This window comes from Anas platyrhynchos, chromosome 5, assembly GCF_047663525.1.
Source record: "Anas platyrhynchos isolate ZD024472 breed Pekin duck chromosome 5, IASCAAS_PekinDuck_T2T, whole genome shotgun sequence".
NCBI lineage: Eukaryota > Metazoa > Chordata > Aves > Anseriformes > Anatidae > Anas > Anas platyrhynchos.
Genome location: NC_092591.1, coordinates 49,186,018 through 49,205,484, shown reverse-complemented (window position 1 = coordinate 49,205,484; position 19,467 = coordinate 49,186,018). Strand labels below are relative to the sequence as shown.

The 19,467-nt window shown below is 37.0% G+C and overlaps 1 protein-coding gene across 1 annotated transcript in view; it reads right to left on the bottom strand.

Annotated features, from left to right (window-relative positions):
- PDHX (pyruvate dehydrogenase complex component X) overlaps positions 1–19,467 on the bottom strand; it is a 40,246-nt gene that overhangs the window by 20,585 nt on the left and 194 nt on the right. Inside the window, exons 2-4 of the mRNA XM_072039003.1 lie at positions 12,470–12,553; positions 8,454–8,554; positions 1,095–1,303 (exon numbers count right to left, since the gene is read on the bottom strand). Of these exons, the coding sequence (XP_071895104.1) occupies positions 1,095–1,303; positions 8,454–8,554; positions 12,470–12,553 (394 nt within the window). The remainder of the gene's footprint in view (positions 1–1,094; positions 1,304–8,453; positions 8,555–12,469; positions 12,554–19,467) is intronic.

Here is a 19,467-nt window from a genome sequence, read left to right as displayed (position 1 = left end):
TTGGTTCCACGTGTCTTTCACTTGCATTAGAATAGCTCAAAATGATGGTATCAAATGTGAACATAGCAAACCAGATTAGCAAAGCACAGAGGTTTAAAAATAAGCAAACAAAAAAAAATCTGCAAACAAAGCGCAAAACCCCAAACAAATGAAAAAAAATCAAACCAGAACAGTTTCAGTAGCACATGCTGCCAAAATGAGTTCTCCATTCTTTTCTTTAATAGACTGACTTCACAGCTTTTATGTTACCATTATGTTACACTCCAAGTGGAGAGTAACACCCTTGGTTGACTTGGTATTTTGTTTGTTTGCTTGTATAACGACATAACCTAGTCAAAAATCTCCACCACAGTCATTTATAAACTCTAACGTGAAATTGCTGTTTGAATAAAACTCTTTAGTTTGAATTATCTGCAGCAATGTCTAACATGGAGCCTGAAACACAAACCTGTGATACATAGATTACTATTACCTGCTTAACACTTTGGGGTTAATATATTTGCCTTCTAAGATGTTTGCAAATGCTTACCATACCCAAACATATAAAAAACAATCAACAACAACAACAAAACAACCTAACAAAGAGCACACAAGCTCATGATCTTGAGTTTTTCACAATTCTGTTAGGAAAATGAAAATACTCCTTTTTCCTAATATCAAAAAGTGGAAGAACTTAGCATGTTTGGAGTGAGTCATTTGTTGTTGTTTGTCTCCTTTTTTTAAGGAAAAAGATTAAGTTAAAGATAAACTGATAATCTCATGATAAGCATCTAATAATAAGCATTAGCATCCATCATATGTAAAAACTTTTTCCTCATCTAATCTTAGAATACTTCATAAAGCAATTATGTATCAGAATAAAAGCACATTAACAGAAGTTGCTCTAATAAACGTATGTTGCTTGAATTGACTTTTTGGGAGTACAAGCAGAAAAATATTCTGAGAAGGCAAGCTTTATTACATCACACATACTGAAACACTCTCTTAAACAATAGCTTAATACTAGGTAAGAAGGGAAAAAATATTCTTCTTGGTTCAGTTCTACTGATGCAACTGAGGAAGTGTTCCATTTCATAATGAGCACAGAAACTCACTGCAATTTTCCAGGTAGATGTTCCAGTTTAGGAGGAGGGGCTGAAACTGAAGGACTTGCAGGAGTTGAAGTAGGTGCAGCTGCTGGTGGAGCCAGAGAAGATGGATCGCTAGCATCAGCTGGTATTTCAACCTGCTTCCAGTCCTGTCCTTCTTCTACCAGCAGACCAATTAGCGAGCCCAAGCGTACATTTTTGCTTCCTTCTTCCACCTAAATTTAAAGCAATGAGAACATTAAGTTAGCATTGTCTAGACTAACATGACTAAAAAGGGTAGATGTAAAAAGTTCAGGCATATTAATGACACTTCATCAGGAAAATATATCCCATTTTATTTCTACTATTAATAATGAAGACTCATGACAGAAATTAAGTACAGCTGCTATTTTAAGGTGAAAGGGAAATATTAACTTACATTAATGCCTCAAAGTTCCATACATCTAAAGTTAGCTAGCATTCAGAAGTTAAAGTGAGGACACTCAGAGTACCACTGGGGGGGGGAAAAAAAAAAAGCCCTATTAGCTACTGAAAATGAGTGTGGATGCCTAATCTTTGGGAACAAAGCCTGAAAATTTTGCTAGTTATGTACAGCAAGATAATTTGAGATATCCACACTGTATCTAGTAATGGCACTTTTTAAAAACACAACTTTGTAAATTCAGAAGCTAAAAAACAGAAGCCCCAACCCCATAACAACAACTTAACTTATTTTTGAAAAAGATAACACTTGCTTCATGCTATCATCCACTGCTAAAATTTGTCTATTTTAACCTAACTGGTGTCAAATAACAAGTGTGTCCCAAAGAATATGCCAGCATGTATGTGATATACAACTCACTATTTCAGATAACATCTGAACAGAAATCTTACAGAAAGAACATAATGTAATTAGACCAGATAAGGCCAATCTGTTCCAGATGTTCCTCTCAAAATTAAAAGACATTTCTGTACCACAATCAAAATAGCTTTTATGATGCTTTGGGAGACAAAAGCATGGACTTTAAAAACGAACAAACAAAAAAAAACAAACAACATTGACTTAACCTAATAAAGGGCTCCACAATAGGACAGTCTTATGGTCTTTGAAATGGTTGCAGAAGTAGAACTCTTTAGATCCTCAAAAGCAGTAACGTTCATGCCATAAGTTAAAATAGCTCTTGGGACCACAGGTAGCCACATATAACTTAGACTGTACCAAGCCCAAACAGAGTTAATTTCCAAACAACGGAAACACACTAAAGCTCTACATAAAGCCATATTGCACAAACATTTGCCTCAGACAGAGTTAGTACGCATCTATCTGCACTGCTGACATTTTGACCAAGAAAATGCAAATCACTGTCAAATGTTTGAAAAGTCCAAACTAAAAACCAGACACAAAATAAATAGATACACATAGCACCGAGTGTAATATTGTTCTTATTAGTTTCATCAAGTTTTGTAGACACTTAAACGCTAAGTAGAATGCTGTAAAACTGTAAAAAGTGTACTAGGCAGATGCAGATACTAGAACATTATTATTCAGGGAACACAGTTGTCGGCACACTTACCTCCTCTGTCAGAACACATCAGATTTCACTGGATTACCTGTCCCCCTCCCTAGAATGGCCAACACTAGATGTAAAAATGAACAGCAAAGCCAGTCTGTTCTGAGTATATTCTCATAAAACATTTCACATTTACAGCTTTGTCAGTCCACTTCGTCTTCCCCCAGGAACAGTACATAAATTTTGGTGTAATACTTCTTTTTAAAAGAGTATTCATTACATGAGGAATAAAAAAATCTAAGACAAATCACTATTTCTTGTCTGATCTCTTGATGCACTTTTCTCCATTAATACTCTGAAAAGCTTTATTTGAGAAAAAGGTCTGAAGTGCTCTAGATTTGACCATGTTTGGTTTTGTTGTTTTTTTTTTTTGAGGTGAGTTTAAAGTACCTGGGAATAACAGAGTGCCAAGCAAAACTCACAAACTGCTTAGTGTAAAGCTGAAAGACCCTTTAACAGAAAGGTCCATTGACAAGCATATTTGTATAACTGGATAAGCTTGCAGTATTACTACTACTCATAACCAAATAAAACAGCAGCTTGAAGCAGATGTAAACACAACCTACCTAACATAGCCACTGAAAACACACACAAAAAAAGGGTAAAAAAAAAAAAGAAAACTATGCTATAAACCAAAAAGAAACCTGAAATTATTCACTCTAATAATTTTACAGCATTATCTTACTTAGCACTGAACAAGGCATTTAAAAGCCTCCATTTGTCAGAATAGTAATCAGATGTTTGATGCTGAATACAAGACTCATACCAATGACAACACAAATGTCCCACAAGTTCAAAATAGTTCCCATGCTAATATGTAGCAGCAGTTATATTTTTATTTTTTTTTTTTTGCAACATAAGAACTTTTTTTTTTGGCGCATGTTTTCATTCCTTTGCAAAAGCATGCATGTACAATAAAGAACAGCTCCATTTTAAGAAGCAGTCTACATATTGTACCTGAACAGACCAGTAAGCACTAGGATATGCTTGTGGTATTAATTCTTCATTGCAATTTTGGTCTAGGAGTGCTTTAATGGTGCTATGAGTGCACATGCAGAAATCCAAGAGGAATGGTTGACCATTCAGTAATATAACAATTCTACTAGTCAGAATTTGTTTATAGACCAGCATTGCATGAACATTCAAACCTACCAACAGTCTTCATAGTGACCCTATTGTGCTTTTTTCTCATATTCATTACTCCTCAAGATACACAGCTGTGAAAACTCCAGCATTCCTTCATTTCCAGTACAAGTTTCCAACCCAGATGAACACATAGTTTATATTTTTAAAAACACATGTGTTTAAAAATATTTTCAAAAAATAAGAATACATGCGTACAGCTTTTGCAGCTCAGAACAGAGAGACAAGAGTTGTATCGGTTAACTTTTCATCTCCTGGATTTTTTAAATCATATCTTCTGTATTTCCAAAATATCTTCTGTATTTTCCAAAATACATATCTTCTGTATTACCAAAAGACCCCTTTGCATAAGCCTCAATGAACCCTGGAATCTCAGATGTAGAAAGATAAGACTCAAATAAGTAGTTTCACAATATTTCTATTGCTCTGCGTGTAAGCATAGCCCAGAAGATTCTAAAAAATCCTAGTTTAGCTGACAAATCAGCAATGCTCAGCTGAGCAATGCCAGGGAGAAAAAGCTGGAGGTTACTCCTCTATGCAATTAAATTTTCCTCTGAGCAGGTGCAACTGCAGCACAGTGGCAGGTAGGGTGGGCAGAACTCATGCTGGCTGACCACAGTGGAAGTTTTATATGAAGTAGTTTCTGTTCATAGCAATTCTCATTTAGGTCATGAATGAGAAAATGGGAATGGATTTTAAATACATTCTTTAAATTCTTTAAAACAATCGTTCATCCCCTGTTTTCAGTCCAAATTGAACTAAGTATTTTAGGAAAAAAAAAGTCACAGTTAATTTAAGAACTAACACTACTGAAAGAGTAATCACCTTTCTGAAATTACCCTTCTAAAATTTTCATTCACTCATTTAAGTTTTTAGTGCATTTTATACCAAATCAGATGTGATCATTAAAAGACAGATTCAGAGAGAAAAGGAATGTATGCGTATGGACCTATTTTATTCTTAGCCTGCTCTTTCTTATATCATACATACTTGTAGCATATAGTCATAAAAAAGGGGTTAGAGAAACATGAATTCCTTTAATCTAATGAACCTTACCTCTTTAAAGGTAAAAAACCACAGTGCTAGTTTGCATTTATTTGACTCAAGTTTTCCGCTCAGTTACCATAGTGCAGAACTGTAGCTGGAATCAAACAATTTAAAACCGTTGCCTTGTTTCTTTTAGGAAATGAATAAACTTCAACTGATTTGACTGCTGAAATGCATTATACTTGTTCTTAATTCCCCATCAGCTACATCACATGAAACTTCTGAGATGGGCTTTGAAAGGATAGTCTTTTCAATATGAAATCACCTCCCCATCCACAAACCTGAGCTTAATGTCAAAAATTTTGCACAGAGGTCTCCTGAACATCCAGTATGGTGCAGGATACTGCAAAAAGACTATTAAGAACTGTACTTGAGCTAAAAAAAATAAATTAGAAAAATAAAGGAAAATCACATCCTATTGCTCCCCTATTATTCCAGTTCCCCAAAACATCAGTTTCATCCAGTACTTTTCAGGAGACTGGAATCAAGTTTAATATCTACTCTGTATTACAATATTTAAGCCCGTCATTTCCAGATTCCAAAATGGAGTATTAACCCATTAAAAATTTATTTGGCATAATAATCTGTTCATGCTACTCCAATAAAGCTGCCTCTCTTCCCTTAATCTGAAAGACATTACAGCTATTATCCCCCTTGAGACATCTCCTTCTCAGACTCAGCTTCCAGTGTATGATTGTTATTGGATGGTGTGAAATGTCTTGGCTAAGGTTGAATGCCATTGCTAGAGAATCTAACTGTTGCCACTGTTGAATGTTGCTAGAGAGTCTGGTTTTGATTGATATAAAATGGCACCAAAACAGCAAAATATACATAAGGAAATTTTGGAATCTGGGATGGTTTTGGAATGCAGGGAACAGGAAAAATGCAGTTTCTGAAATACTAATGCTATCTGTAGTCATCATGAACCACTTTTAAAGATGCAAGTGAACACTGGAGTCTATCCTATCCTTTACGTCTCTTGGGCAAGTGTACTTTGAAAATTTTGACACAGAGAATCCCCATGCCTCCTCTTCACATAATCTCACAAAGCAGTATCTGTAAATGCAGAATAGATACTTCCTATTAAAGAAAAAAAATGAAGAGGTTGCACAATAATTTTCAGAAGCATTCAAAACTGAAGACGAAAGAATTAAAAATAGTGAAAGCATTACTCATCTACCAGTTATGAAAATAACAATGTGAAGACCAAAAAAAAAAAAATCCCCATGCTTTCAGAAGTGTCTGCTGTGAAATTTTGTTCTGGAATACCAGAATGGATTCTCTGAAAATTACTAGATGTGTTGATATGCAGTTGAATGCAAAAGCAAGAGTTTTATCAAGGTGCTACAAAAAAAAAATAAAAAATAATAACTATTTAGCAATGTAAGTTACAAGAAGGAAAAGGTTTACAAACTTCCTATCTATATGAACTACTGATTGAAATGCAAGTTTTTTTTGTAGAAAATGCAACGCTAATAATAATTTCTTATAAACCCTGACAAGCTTAACTTGCAGCTGCATTCCACCCTAGATCACTTCTCCTCCCAAAACACCTCCCACCTATTTTGATGCATTCATTTTTGCAAAGAATATTCCCTTTGCTCATACAAAAAAGGAAGATGCTAAATGGACCATCACTTCTCAAATTCTCCCATGAAGGCAAGTACTCGCCCCTTTTTGCAAAGAGTAGCTACGCGAATACATTCTGCTACAACTGCATTTTCGTACAACAGCAAGAGGCAATGTAACATACCAACCCAACTAGCTTTTGTAATAGCAGCACAAACAAGTCGCACTGTGGGCAGGGTAGAATTGTCTTGCACGCTGTTGGCTCTAGGAACTAGTTGTAGCTACACCCTTTCTGTAATTTTCTAAGTAGCTAGATTACTAGTAGCAGTATGCCTATATAGCTCCACAACCCCATCTCTTGATTAGATATTCCCTAAATGAGACCTCCCTGACCAAATTACATTTTATCTACTATAAAAATTTGTCATCAACAGCAGTCTTTTTCAGAGCGCAATCCCAGTTCTCATTAATTGTAGGGCAGTTACCAGAGTAACACTGTTTAGCTGACACCAGGCATATGGAAAGGTTATCTCCTGCCACGTTAATTAAGCTATTGTTTCAGAGCAGGAGCCATCTTTCACGGACCTAGTCTTAGAAAATGGCATTGGAGAGAACTACTGCAATCGTTATTTTTCATCTTCAGGACAGTACCTAAGAAAATTGGTCTTACACTTTGTAAGGTTTTAAGAAATTGATAGAAAAGGAAGGATGATACTGTGATTAAACCACTGAACTGAAACTTAAGACAAAATTCAAGTCCCTGTCTACACTTGAGTCTTTGCTTTTGCCTCACTGAAGCAGCACAAGATCTCTGGTCTTTAGATGCCTACTTGCAAAACAAAAACATTTAAAAAAAACAGAAAAAATATTCATATGCCATTGGCATTGAAAATCCAAGGTCAGTCCTAAATCCGTTTCAAAGAAGGAGTATTATTTATTCCTGTAGTTCTTCAATTCAAGCAGTTTATTCCCTTAGTGTGGGTGCAATCAAATACTTGGATTTCTTGATTTTGCAGTCAAAGCAAATCTATGTTGCTAAGCTCAAGCAACCAAGATCCTTCCCAAACACAGCCAACTCTTAACTAACTCTGCTCAGCACCCTTCCTCTGGAAATTTATCTTTAGTGGCAACAGGTAACCAAAACTGTTTATAGGAACCCAAATAACATCAAAATGCCACTCATCCTCTTGCATTTTACTTCTCCATCTCTACATTTTTGTCCACTCCCTTCTTTCCCAACACACCACTTTGAACTAAATGTTTCTATAAAGGGTTTCATTATCTATTGCACATACGTGACAAAACAATTTCTCCAAAGTTCTTATTCAAAACTTCAAATTCACTGTTAACGTTTAGTTATTGTGAATGGAGGGGAAAAACATCTACTATACTCCCACCAGCATGAAAATGAGAGAGTTTTGAAATCTTCAAGTAGTAAGCAGTTTGGGAAAGAAATCCATAGGAAACGGAAAAGGGAGAAAAATTATGGTCCTCTCAAACAAACCACATGGTTGGATTATTTTGAGTGTAAGGAATGAAGCCTATAATTTATCCATGGTATCCATTTAGAATGAAGTAGAGACTAGACTATAAGCACCATGCAAATGATGCTTATAAAACAGTGTGGTTTGCAAGAAAGAGTATGTTACAGCTTTATTAATAATTTCACACACAGGAACAACAGAATATCACTACCGTATTGTTGGTTAAAGCACCACCCAAACTACATATTCCAAGTGACTGTCACTTTTTTCTCTGAGAAAAACTGCAATATTTCACAGGTGTGACTCATAATGAACAAAAGATAAATTAATACAACTCAGTTGGACTAACTGAAAATCTCTCTCTAAATATGTCTAGAAATTACAAATACGAGTGGTCTGGTATACGTACTGATATAAATAGAGCAATTATTTCTCACTGGGAATGCAAATAAGTACATTATACTAAGAGCTGAGCAGACTGAAAGCTATCTGTCTAAACTAGTTTTTGAGGCATTATGCTAAACAACAGTCTCAAGAGAGATTGTAACATCCTACTCAGACAGAATCCCTACCAGTATTTTTGCCAATACGCCATCATCACTCGATTCCATGGTAACCACCGCTTTGTCTGTTTCAATTTCACACAATGCATCTCCAGCATTCACTGTTTCACCTGCAAAATATAACAGAACTTAAGAATACTTAGGCTAAACTTTCTTTCAGAACTATTTAACCATGGAAGACAGACACTTAAACATACAATAAAGGCACTTTACATCCTTCAATACATTCTATAGCTAGCAGATTCCCCATCATGGTTTATCATGATATATTGTATCTTTCAATTCCAAATATGAACACTAACATTCAGAGACAGAAACTGCAGCAGCAGAACATTAACATATTCATTAAATTCCAAATAGCATTGTTTATAGTAGGCTTTCCAAAAGGAAGTACACACACACACAAAATTAAATTTATTTGCACAAGACCATCAATCAGTAGCACTGGCACAAATATAATCCCCAGCCTTCCATTTTCATTGCTAGCCATAAGCCTAAGATGTTTAAACCAGTAATTATTAAGATTGGTCTTAGTCAGCAATATCTGTAAGTATTACAGTTCCCTAGTTTGTACCTGTACTATCAAAGATTTTCAATTAGAAATCTCAGGAACTTGAATCCTTTTGGCAAGTTTATCTGCAGGCTTGCTTCCTCAATCTCATACAATCAAAAGAGGTCTAATAGAAATGTTTTTACTTTGTGAAATAAAAATATGCGCAAATGTTAGAATATGCTTTTGCAACATTACAGAAAACCAAGTAGAATAATTTTGAAGTCTACCCTTCCCCTGCTTTTCAAGTATACCTATAACTGCAAGCACATGATAAAATTACAATGGGTCTGGAATCCTTCAACACACCAATACTGACCAGATGGCCTACGTTAAAACTGAAATTACACTGAAGAACTTTGAGGTAGTTGAATGCTTTGGTCTCCAACAAAATATTATACTTTTCCTTATAGAGCACTGAAAAATGGGGTCAATATGTGCAAGTCTAACATGTACAGATGTTAATATCTCCCCAGTACCAGAACTGCTGCAACAATATTATCTAAGCATTTAATTCTTTCTGCTACTGATTCTTAAGCATCAGAAAGAAAAAAAAGTTGTGCAGGTTACAATCTGTATTTAGGTATATGATACACTTAAAATTTTATCATTAAATTATTGCCTGTTTCAAAACTACCTCAATTAGAAGGGAAAAATAAAGCATTATATGATTCTCGCGATCTCTGCAGTAACAAACAATAGCAGCATTCAAAGCTCAACCAATTACATAGGTTTAGAAGTCGTAAAAATTCCTATTGAGGAACTTGGCAAGGGAGGTCACAAAGTAGTACCTGATTATTTAATTTAATAGTCTAATTGCCGCACCGCACTTTGCGATAACTAGAGCATAAACAGTCTACATAGGAAACTAAATTCCCAGGCTTTATATCTGTGGCTTAATCCCATTGGATCATTAATTCAAGTGGCCTATATATCATTAAATCATTAGGTAAGTACTTCATAGATGTTAAGAAACCAAATTGTTGGGCAAATTGTGCAATCTACAAAGCTAACACAGGTAAGCAGAAAGGTGCTTAATTCCATCTTAGTGTCTTCTCCCAGCCTGTAATCAATCTGTAAATGTTCTGTACCTTTAAAAAGAAGTCTTACTATTGGAGGCTGCTTAGCACTAACTCTAACAATGCAAGCTAGGCAAAATAAATTTCATGTGTTTGTCCCGTACAATGCATCTCGTAACTTATATACATGGGGCTGTCCACAGAACGGTAAGGATTCCCTTACACAGGGAAGACAAGAGGAGGAGTCTTCAGGGAAATAGGCAAACCACTTTTCCATCACTGTTTGTTTTGTTTTCCCTTCCCTAGTCCCAGTATATACTGCAGCCAAGAAGTGGTCAAAAATTTGGAAGAAAACTGTTCATATGCAATTTCAAGAACAATTTATAGCAGCCTTCAAAATTTCACGAGTTTCAATATCTCAGTGCTATAGAAAGGATCATAGTTATTTTCAGTAGACTGCAAAATTTGTGATCACTCCTAAATAGCACCCACTTTGATGTCAGTTACAAATCAGCTTTCCCAGCAGAGATGTTTGGAATGAACAGCTTTGCAAAATGTGTGTTTTTATGCTTTCTAATGAGAAAGCAGTGTTTCCAACGGAAGTTGCCTGAATGGTACTCTGAGATTATATATAATGCACTTGAAAAAACTTTTTATACCCCCCCCTTTTTTTTTTTTTTTTTTTCAAATTTAAGTGATTAATTTCTTATAGCTAGACTGAACGATTAGTATTCCTGCTGAAGCTGAGTTTCCTTCTAGGAAATCATATCCAATTGGCATTCAGTAGCCTGCGTCCTCCATTCAATTACTTGCAGACAAGTATCCAAATCACAAGATACAAAGTGCATTCCTTGGTACTGTTTGCAAATCAAATCAAAGTTGACTGAACATAGAGACTGAACTCCCTGGAGGTGATGTCTCACAAGAAGGCCAAGTTGCACTGCACTAGGAAACTGCTAGCACTGCTGCTTGGTCTGTTTCCTGCTCATGATAACAAGAGGGTTTTAGTCTCCAGGGCTGTTAATCTATCATCTTTCATCAACATTAAATTCATACATAATAAATACAAGTTTTTAGAAACACAGTTGTTTTTTTTTAAGTGAAGGACTTTATTACCCACAGGAATCAATATAAAACTGCATTAACAATGAGAGAGAAAGACTAAAGCTGTCAATTAAATTCAACATTTTTCCTTCTGCTGTACCAATATCATCTGCCCATCCTGTGAAACTGTAAAATGAAAACACTTGATACTTAAACAAAGAGCAGAAAAATGATCAAGTAGTATTCTACTGACCCCTGCTGGTTATAGTGGAAAATAACACTTCATATGCAATCACCAGCTTTCTTCTGTCAATTGCTTGGCAATATTTATTTTCTTGGATATTAGATTATCAGACACTTATATTCTCTTTTTAAATGTTATTATGTTTACTTTCCAGACTTCCAGAGGGGAAAAAAAAGAAGTTCGCTGGCACTTCTGTGATCATAGTTAATTTCTAACAAAGCAATATCATATAGATTTGGTCTTGCTTTGAAATGGCACGCATAACAATGAATATCCTGAAATAGCTTCTTGAACTCCAACCATCAATTAAGAATTAATTTTAATTTAGTTAAAATATTTTTATTTTTCTTTTGCATTGTGTTTGGAATGTATCGGGAAGAAAAATCACTGTATAGTGGTTACATCCTTGGACCAGTTTATGAGGAAAACCGATTCATCCATGTTTTATGGACAAACTATCATATTATTCCTCGTAAATTCTTCAGAAATTCTTACCAGAAGCCAAACATCATGTCCATTACTAAAGGATCTCTGAGCTATACTGTTGCTATCTGTCTACCTCCCAAACTGTATTCAAAACTGATACAAGCAAAGTAGTCCAGTAATACAGCAATGAAGGATGTACGAACACTTTAAAGGCAAGCGGAAAAAAATAAATTACTTATATAGTCAGAACACTCAAAACTGATGTTTTGGTCAAATGGTGCCTGTTGAAGCTAATGGACTAAGAGATGTGCTTTGCTCCAAACGTGTCCGCTTCTTTCGTAAAACCAAAAATGTCTGAGGACAGAATCTCTACAGTCACCTAAAACTTCACAGTGCATCCTATACAAATGGACAACTGGCACCTGGAATCCAAAACTACAAAGTCCAATTCTAATATTACACTGGAGAAGGAGAAGGGGTAGGAAGAGAATAAATTTTCTCCTGACGGAACTGGGACTACCGATTTTTTTTCCACTTAAATACAATCTATATGAAGACAAAATGTACACTCAGCTTAGTTATCTAGCTACTCCCACATAATTTAACATAAGTCATTACTTTTCAGTTGTTAGTATTTTGCTTCAAAATACTAAGGTATAACCTGAAAGACCGATCTTATTCTTATAGAATATATAGCTGAAGAATTACAACTGTGGTCCCAAGGGGGAAAAAAAAGTCTCACCTTCCTTTTTTAACCATTTCACAATGTTTCCTTCTTCCATTGTAGGAGAAAGGGCAGGCATGAGAACCTTAATTGCAGGCGTACCTGTAAAACAATAACATTATTATTCAGACTAGATGCTTTTCCAATTCTTTTCTCAGTAAATTGCTTAACTCAAATGCAACTAGAAGTGAATGAATCTGAAGAACAATTATTGAACAAAATATTAACTACGATGATGCTCTTTTTCTAGAATGTACATACATGCACACACTGTAAATGCACTCCCAAGAGCACCAAGGGAAGCAAAGCACAAAGCACTGAATCTGTCTGTTACACAGGGAAGAGCCAACTTGAATATGAAGCCATAAAAATATAAAGCTTTAAATAAATTGAACCCTGTCTTAAATAAAAATACAACATGGACACTTTAGATCTGATGAAGATGATTTCAGACGCTCATGCTCTTTCAGCTTTAAAGCAGTTTTTAAGGGAAACTTTTCCTAGGACTAAGACTTAGCGCATTATTAAAAATAGACACTAGTATTTCAAGTAGCTCTCAGTTCAGCTTGACCTACTGAACAATGCTTTGGTGGATGGAAGTGAAGCACAGTTATAAGACTTTTGCCCAATAGAAATGTAAACAGAAAAAAAATTTACAGCTCGCTTAGAGCTCAAACTATGCGGGTGTTACCATGCATCAAATGAAAATGCAACAACAAAATATAAACATCACTAGAAGAATATAATCAGCTATGATGAAGCTGTAAATTTTCTTCCTCATATAAATGTCACAAAACTCAAAAGCTGAGCCACCAACAGCCTCTGCTTCTTGCATACCAGAGGCAGAGGTACTAAGCCAAACTGGGTTTCCATTTTTTTTCGTGTGTTTCTACACGTGGCCCTGCACATGCTTAGTTCTGCCCCATCAGAGCTTCTCTGAGCAAAACCTTGGCTAAAACACTGTGCCATAGCCTCTCCTTCCCTCCAGGACACACAGACAAACAAAATGAGTCTCAAAGACAAGTGAGCAGGGAAGGGAGTCCAAGCATAAGTCTTGTCAGATATAAGCAAACCCAAAGGAAAGAAAAACCCCAGGCACAGCAGTGTGCATGCACACCAATCTCAATCCTTACGAGAGGCCAAAACTGCTGCAGTCACAAGAAACTGGATGAGAGGTATTGGTAAGTTACCCTCTGGTGTACCCTGATGGGCTATAAAGGATCGGATACTCCAACCAGAAATGCCTCAGTAGTATTCACCAGCATTTGTCTCTCTAGTTCTGCAGGCTGATTACAAACATATGAGCACTCTGTGCCTACAAAGCACCTCCTGTTCTATCTCAGAGTGCTTCTCTGTCCTCAGATTTCTAGTCACGGGCATGTGTGTTAGGACAGAGTGGGGTGGAAATGCACAGGACACAGCTACCCAAATGTCAGAATCATCTCCGACTCTTAACCAAAGGTGAGAGACTTCAACTTAATTGTGACCCCTGTCTTAATGCTGAACTGGAATACGAAAAGCGTGCCAAGGCAAAGCATGTAATCCCATTCCCTGAAGTTCAGTGTCCTGGATTCCGAGACCAGAAGTTTCATCAATTTTCTCAAAATCTACCACAAACACCGTGTGTTCCTTCTCCTCTCCACTGCAGGCTTTGGAATTTTTTCCAGATGACAGATTAAAGCATATCTTTTAAATTAATAAAGCCCCCCTGACCCCAGTACTCCAGACAATGATGAGCTGCCTCCTGCACTGATAAACTGTTCCAGCATTTATTTATCCTTTTTCCTAGGAAACCAGATCTACTTTGCAGTCTGAAATTGCCCAACCCAAATTTCAGTGATTGGATCTTATGTCTGATAAAAAAAACCTTGAAACATTTCTCATTCCAGAGATCTTCCGTGGGTGTCTCTATAGAGGGACCAGGTAAATTCTCAGCCCTTTCCTTCCCGTGACAAGCCAAACACAAAGATCTGCAGGGTGCCACCACGTATTTAAGCAATAGAGACCCCAGCCCCACCACACCACGTACATGTACTTGGCACAGGCAGCCAGCAGCTCGCTGCCACGTGCCAGCCAGCTGAACCTTCCCAGGGCACCCGAACACAGCGGGAGAAGCAGCCCTGCACAGCACCCAGCTGCGTGACGCCCACGTGGGACTGCGAGCGCAGGGCTCATGCCCAGCACGCCGCCTCCTGCCCTCTGATCCTGGTGCCACAGGGGCATGCAGACACCCAGCTGGTGACACCGGAGATACCCTGCTGACCTTCTGCGGAGAGCAATGAGGCCAAACTAGTACAGTACTAGTACAGCTCTTCAGGTGCTATTTTGGAAGAGCAGGTTTCCAGTGCCTGGTCAATTTTTAAAGCTCTTCTTGAATTATTTTTAATCGGAATTTGTATCGAGTTAAAGCACAGAAACAGACAAATAGGAAGAACACTGCACATAATGGCAAACATCAATTCTGCTTCATATTCCCCTTTTCTCTGTACCCTGTCAGCAGCATTAAGGTTTATCAAGAATAGGAAGCAGCAGCACATTTCTCCCAGTTCCTGTATTGCTTAGAACAGGAACAGCTTTACACACTTAGGAGTGACCCCAGTTTTTTTCCCATTGTCCAGAATAAAACAGGCAATGAAATAAAATCAGAGGTTTCAGCTAAAAGGCCAGAATGAAAACGCTTCCATCCTTACTTCTAAGTCCTAACTTAATGGTTAAGATCTCAGAGAAGACAAAGATAAAAAGGAAAACTTCAATTAATACACAATGTTTTAAGGGATTTAAAAGCATCCACCTCTGTTCTGTAATTAATTAATGTTAATATATCCAATAAATCTGCCCTTGCCTGTCTCACTGTTACAGGATTATGAAAGAATTAAATTATTAAACTTGTAAAAGGTATTAAAACATAAATATTTCAGAGGTTATGTAGAGTTATAGACATGACATAGTTTTTCCATTATTGCTGGACACAATGCATTTTTTAAAATGCAAAATTGAAATAATGTATTGAAATATCTAACAACCTCAGCAGCCATTAATGACCTCACCATTTCAGGAGGCACAGAGAGCAGAGAGTGAGCTATCTATTCCCCAAAGTCCCCAGGACATCAAAACAATCAGGGTCATGCTCCCCAAAACTCTTGAACTGTGGAAATGAGCCCAGCATATACATGGTTCATGTTTCCAGCAGACTGCATGAAGAAATACACATTTCTTTCAGCTGCCTATTCCCAGGGTATTTTTCCTTTTCCAACTCAGCCCTAGAAATTGTTCTGTTCTTTCTGTGATACTGAAACACTTGTCAGAGTTGCATTATTCATTACTGTAGTCCTTAGAAATGCATCCAGACAATGTTCTGGGTAGCACTGCTGGTCTTCATCTGAACTTCCTCCAAGAATTTTTTTTTTAAGTTTCTTTTTGCAAGCTCTCATCTTGGGCTAATACACATGAAAATGATCTACATTAACAATGTATATTACTCTGAGAATTCTTCTCTGTGCTCATGTACCACATAATCGTTTATTTATGATTTTTTTTCCTTACACTCCAAGTTAAAGCATGAGTTTATTTTTCTTTATGTTATGTACATTCACTGAAATACATTTATAGGTAACAGCAAGTAGAAAATACATTACTTGAAAATTTACACTATGTAAATAAATGCTTTCCATTTCATTTGTCTAAATTGATAAGTCAACTTTGATGATCAAATACAACAAAAAAATTACTTTGAAGTCATACCCCACAAAAATTTAGGACTACCTAGAACTTGGACGTACTTCACTGAAAAAAAATGAAAGCATTCCACATTTGTAATGAGAAAAATATATGTTTTTAAACACGGTGTGTCATAGTTTTTGTTTTAGTAAAGAGTTACTTGACCCATTCCCCACAATATGCTCCATACCATGGAATAAACCCAAAACTGAGCAACAAATCTGGGGTACTGTAACATTTTCCCTTTCCTGTTATGAGCAGCTACAACAAACCATACGGTCCCTTCTGGTCCTTTAAGCAAATTAAAAGACAAGATCCAGAAGCAAGCATACATGAAGTATTGGAAAAGTAAACCAGAGACAAAGCAGGAGGAAGAATCCAAAAATCAAGGCATGCATCCTCTGAAAATGAGGAACTGTTGGGCCTCTTTTCAATAATGGAAAACGCAAGTGAGGAGCAGCATTCAAACTGACTGTGCAAGGTGTATGACTCTGCTTTTAACAGTCACAAAGAAAGAAAAATTCTACCACCATGGCTCTGCAACAATATTTAGGAACTGTACAAACAAAACCTAGGATTGTGAAAACTAATCCTATGGTCCACTTTCTTTGAAGATGGACTGCAACTTGCAGGGCCCATACTACTACTTGGAATGTAGCTGACCTTTTACTTCAAAACAGAATACTATATTTAGTATTCTGGGTTTGAAATAGACACAGAGTGATGTGGGGATTCCAGGCTGGAAAAGAAACATCTGGCTGTAAAATTCTGTGCATTGTCATTCAAGACTTAAGATATACTGCAAAACAACTGTTGATGTTTTCTTTTGGACTGTTGAGATGTTTTCTTTAGACCGTTCACCTGAAAGTTCAGCATACTGTTTAAATCACAAAATAATTTGCATATGGAAATATTTTGATCACCAAATGCATTCAAACCAAAAGAGTTATATAGTTATATAGACACATCACAGGTCAAAACTTAAAAGGAAAATACAAGTTTATTTGTAGTTGCCAAGTGTTGGCTTTTGAAAACTTTCCGTATCTTCCTACATGGACGTTGCATGCATTTTAATATCCATCTTATTGTCTAGGGTAATTTGTGGCCTTGGCCAGCCTGACCTAGTGGGTGACATCCCTGTCCACGGCAGGGGGGTTGGAGTTGGATGACTTTTAAGATCCCTTCCAACCTGAGCCTTTCTATGACTCTATGAAAAGAAATCATCGTATTCACACAGAGAATTGCACTGAACTATAAAAGCAGTCTTTATAACCACTCTAAAAGTAAATATTGTTGCTCTTTCATTGCATGTAAACATGCAATGAAGAAAAGTTCTGGCAATTCACACAATCCCACAAAGATGAGGCTCACTCAGTTAACAGAACGTAGAGCTACAACCACGAGAAAATTCTCAATTCCCAGTCTCCATCCACTAATTCGACTCCTATCAATTTGAAGTGTTATCATTTCACATTTAGCTGACTTGAAAAAATGAAGAAAGATCTAAAACACTACAACAGAAAACCTTCACATAAATTGGAGCTACTATTTTAAAGATAACCCCCTATGTAGCCAAGAGCGTTTTTCTTGGTGATACATTTTAAGAATTATGTCAAACATGGGCATGAGATTTCTGCCTCCTCCTTCTCCCCTCCTTGAAGAGATTTAATGCATCTTTACACTGTATATTTAATGAACTAAAGAGCAGACCACTAGACCTCTGTAATAGGCTATTAGCCACAACCTGAGAATATCGGTGATGATGAATTTTGTAGTTAAACATATCCAAATATAACTTTGGTTTGTTGCCTTGTTTGACCTCCTTTGACATGGAAACAGTTACAGCTTTGTCAAAACAAACAAAATGATTTAATGCGCCCCACTGGTGAGCTCTTTCACAACTTCCTAAGTAATACTCCTGAGTGACAACAGATTTAAAAGATTTACTCCAACCTGACATCAATGATAGGATTAAGGAATACTAAAAAAATAACACAAGAAAAAGGTTGATAGACCTCTAATATTTTTAGAGGTTTGTTCTATTTTTCTTTCTATGAAGAAAGTACATCAGTGCTCTGGCCTTACACCAAGTCTACTGTGCAGCTCCTCAAAGTTACTAGAGTGTCAATTACCTGTCCAAACATAAGTAATTTATACCAATTTGCCACTATTTTGAAGCACATCTAAACATTGGTAGTTCAGCTAATGTTATTAAAGACATTGGAAAGCCTACGCATAGGCACTGCTGGAACTTCACACTTTTCAGCTTATGAAGATGCATGGTGTGACCTAAGAGATAACAGAGGGTTGAACCAACAGCAGAAGCTATCCAGTTTTTGCTCCCACCACCCCTTTGTTTTTCTCTCCTTGACCTCCCCTATATTCCACAAGTTGCACATCCTTCACATTCCACAGGCAGGAGGCAGATCATGCCGTTTAATACAAACAGATTAAAATAACATAGTTCTACTGCTGCAGCGTAAGGCACCTGCAAGGCCTGCCAGCAGGACAAGAGAGATGTCACAAGGTATCACAGAGCTCTTGCCCCCTAGCTGGACTACAGTGTTGCAATTACCAGTTAAGAGGGAAAGAGCTATTCTATTTCTAAAAAACAAACAAACAAACAAACAGCTTTTATAAGCAGATACTGCTTATAAGCAAATCCAAACCATGACCTAGTTATATACTAGTCATTTAGTATATATACATGGTTTGCTCTTGGTAGGTTTCACCGTGTAACTGACTAACTCTTTATTTCTCACACTAATTTACTTACAGGCGATTTCTTTGATACTTCTGCAAGACAAGAACCGCATCGTGTTATACCTTGACCTTCCCAGATTTGTTCCTACACGTTTACTCCTGGCAATTCCACCAGATTCCTGCTGTAGGCCTCCTGGTGTCCTTCCTTGCAAGGCCTGCATGAGCAACCTCTTTGAAACTGACCTGTACTTACATTTCCTTTCCTCCCTTTATCTGCCTGCCTTTTACCATGTTTTAGACAGTTCCGTATCATTCACAGCAAAGAAATAAAAGTGTAAGTTCTCCTAGGAGTTTATTAGGTGATGTTTTTTAAAAGCCTAGATGCCAAGGGCTGGAACATTGCTATGTTAGTAACCAATACAGGAGCTGAGCGCGGCAGCCCTCACCCAGCTCTGAGGCCAAGAACCCACCTTGGGAATTAAGACCAGCGCTTCAGCACAAACCCCAAACTCGCCTCCTAAACCCGCGTTGAAAATTAAAACCCATTTCCTCACAGACGGGACCAGCTCTGGCCAGACGGCTGCCGCAAGGCGCTC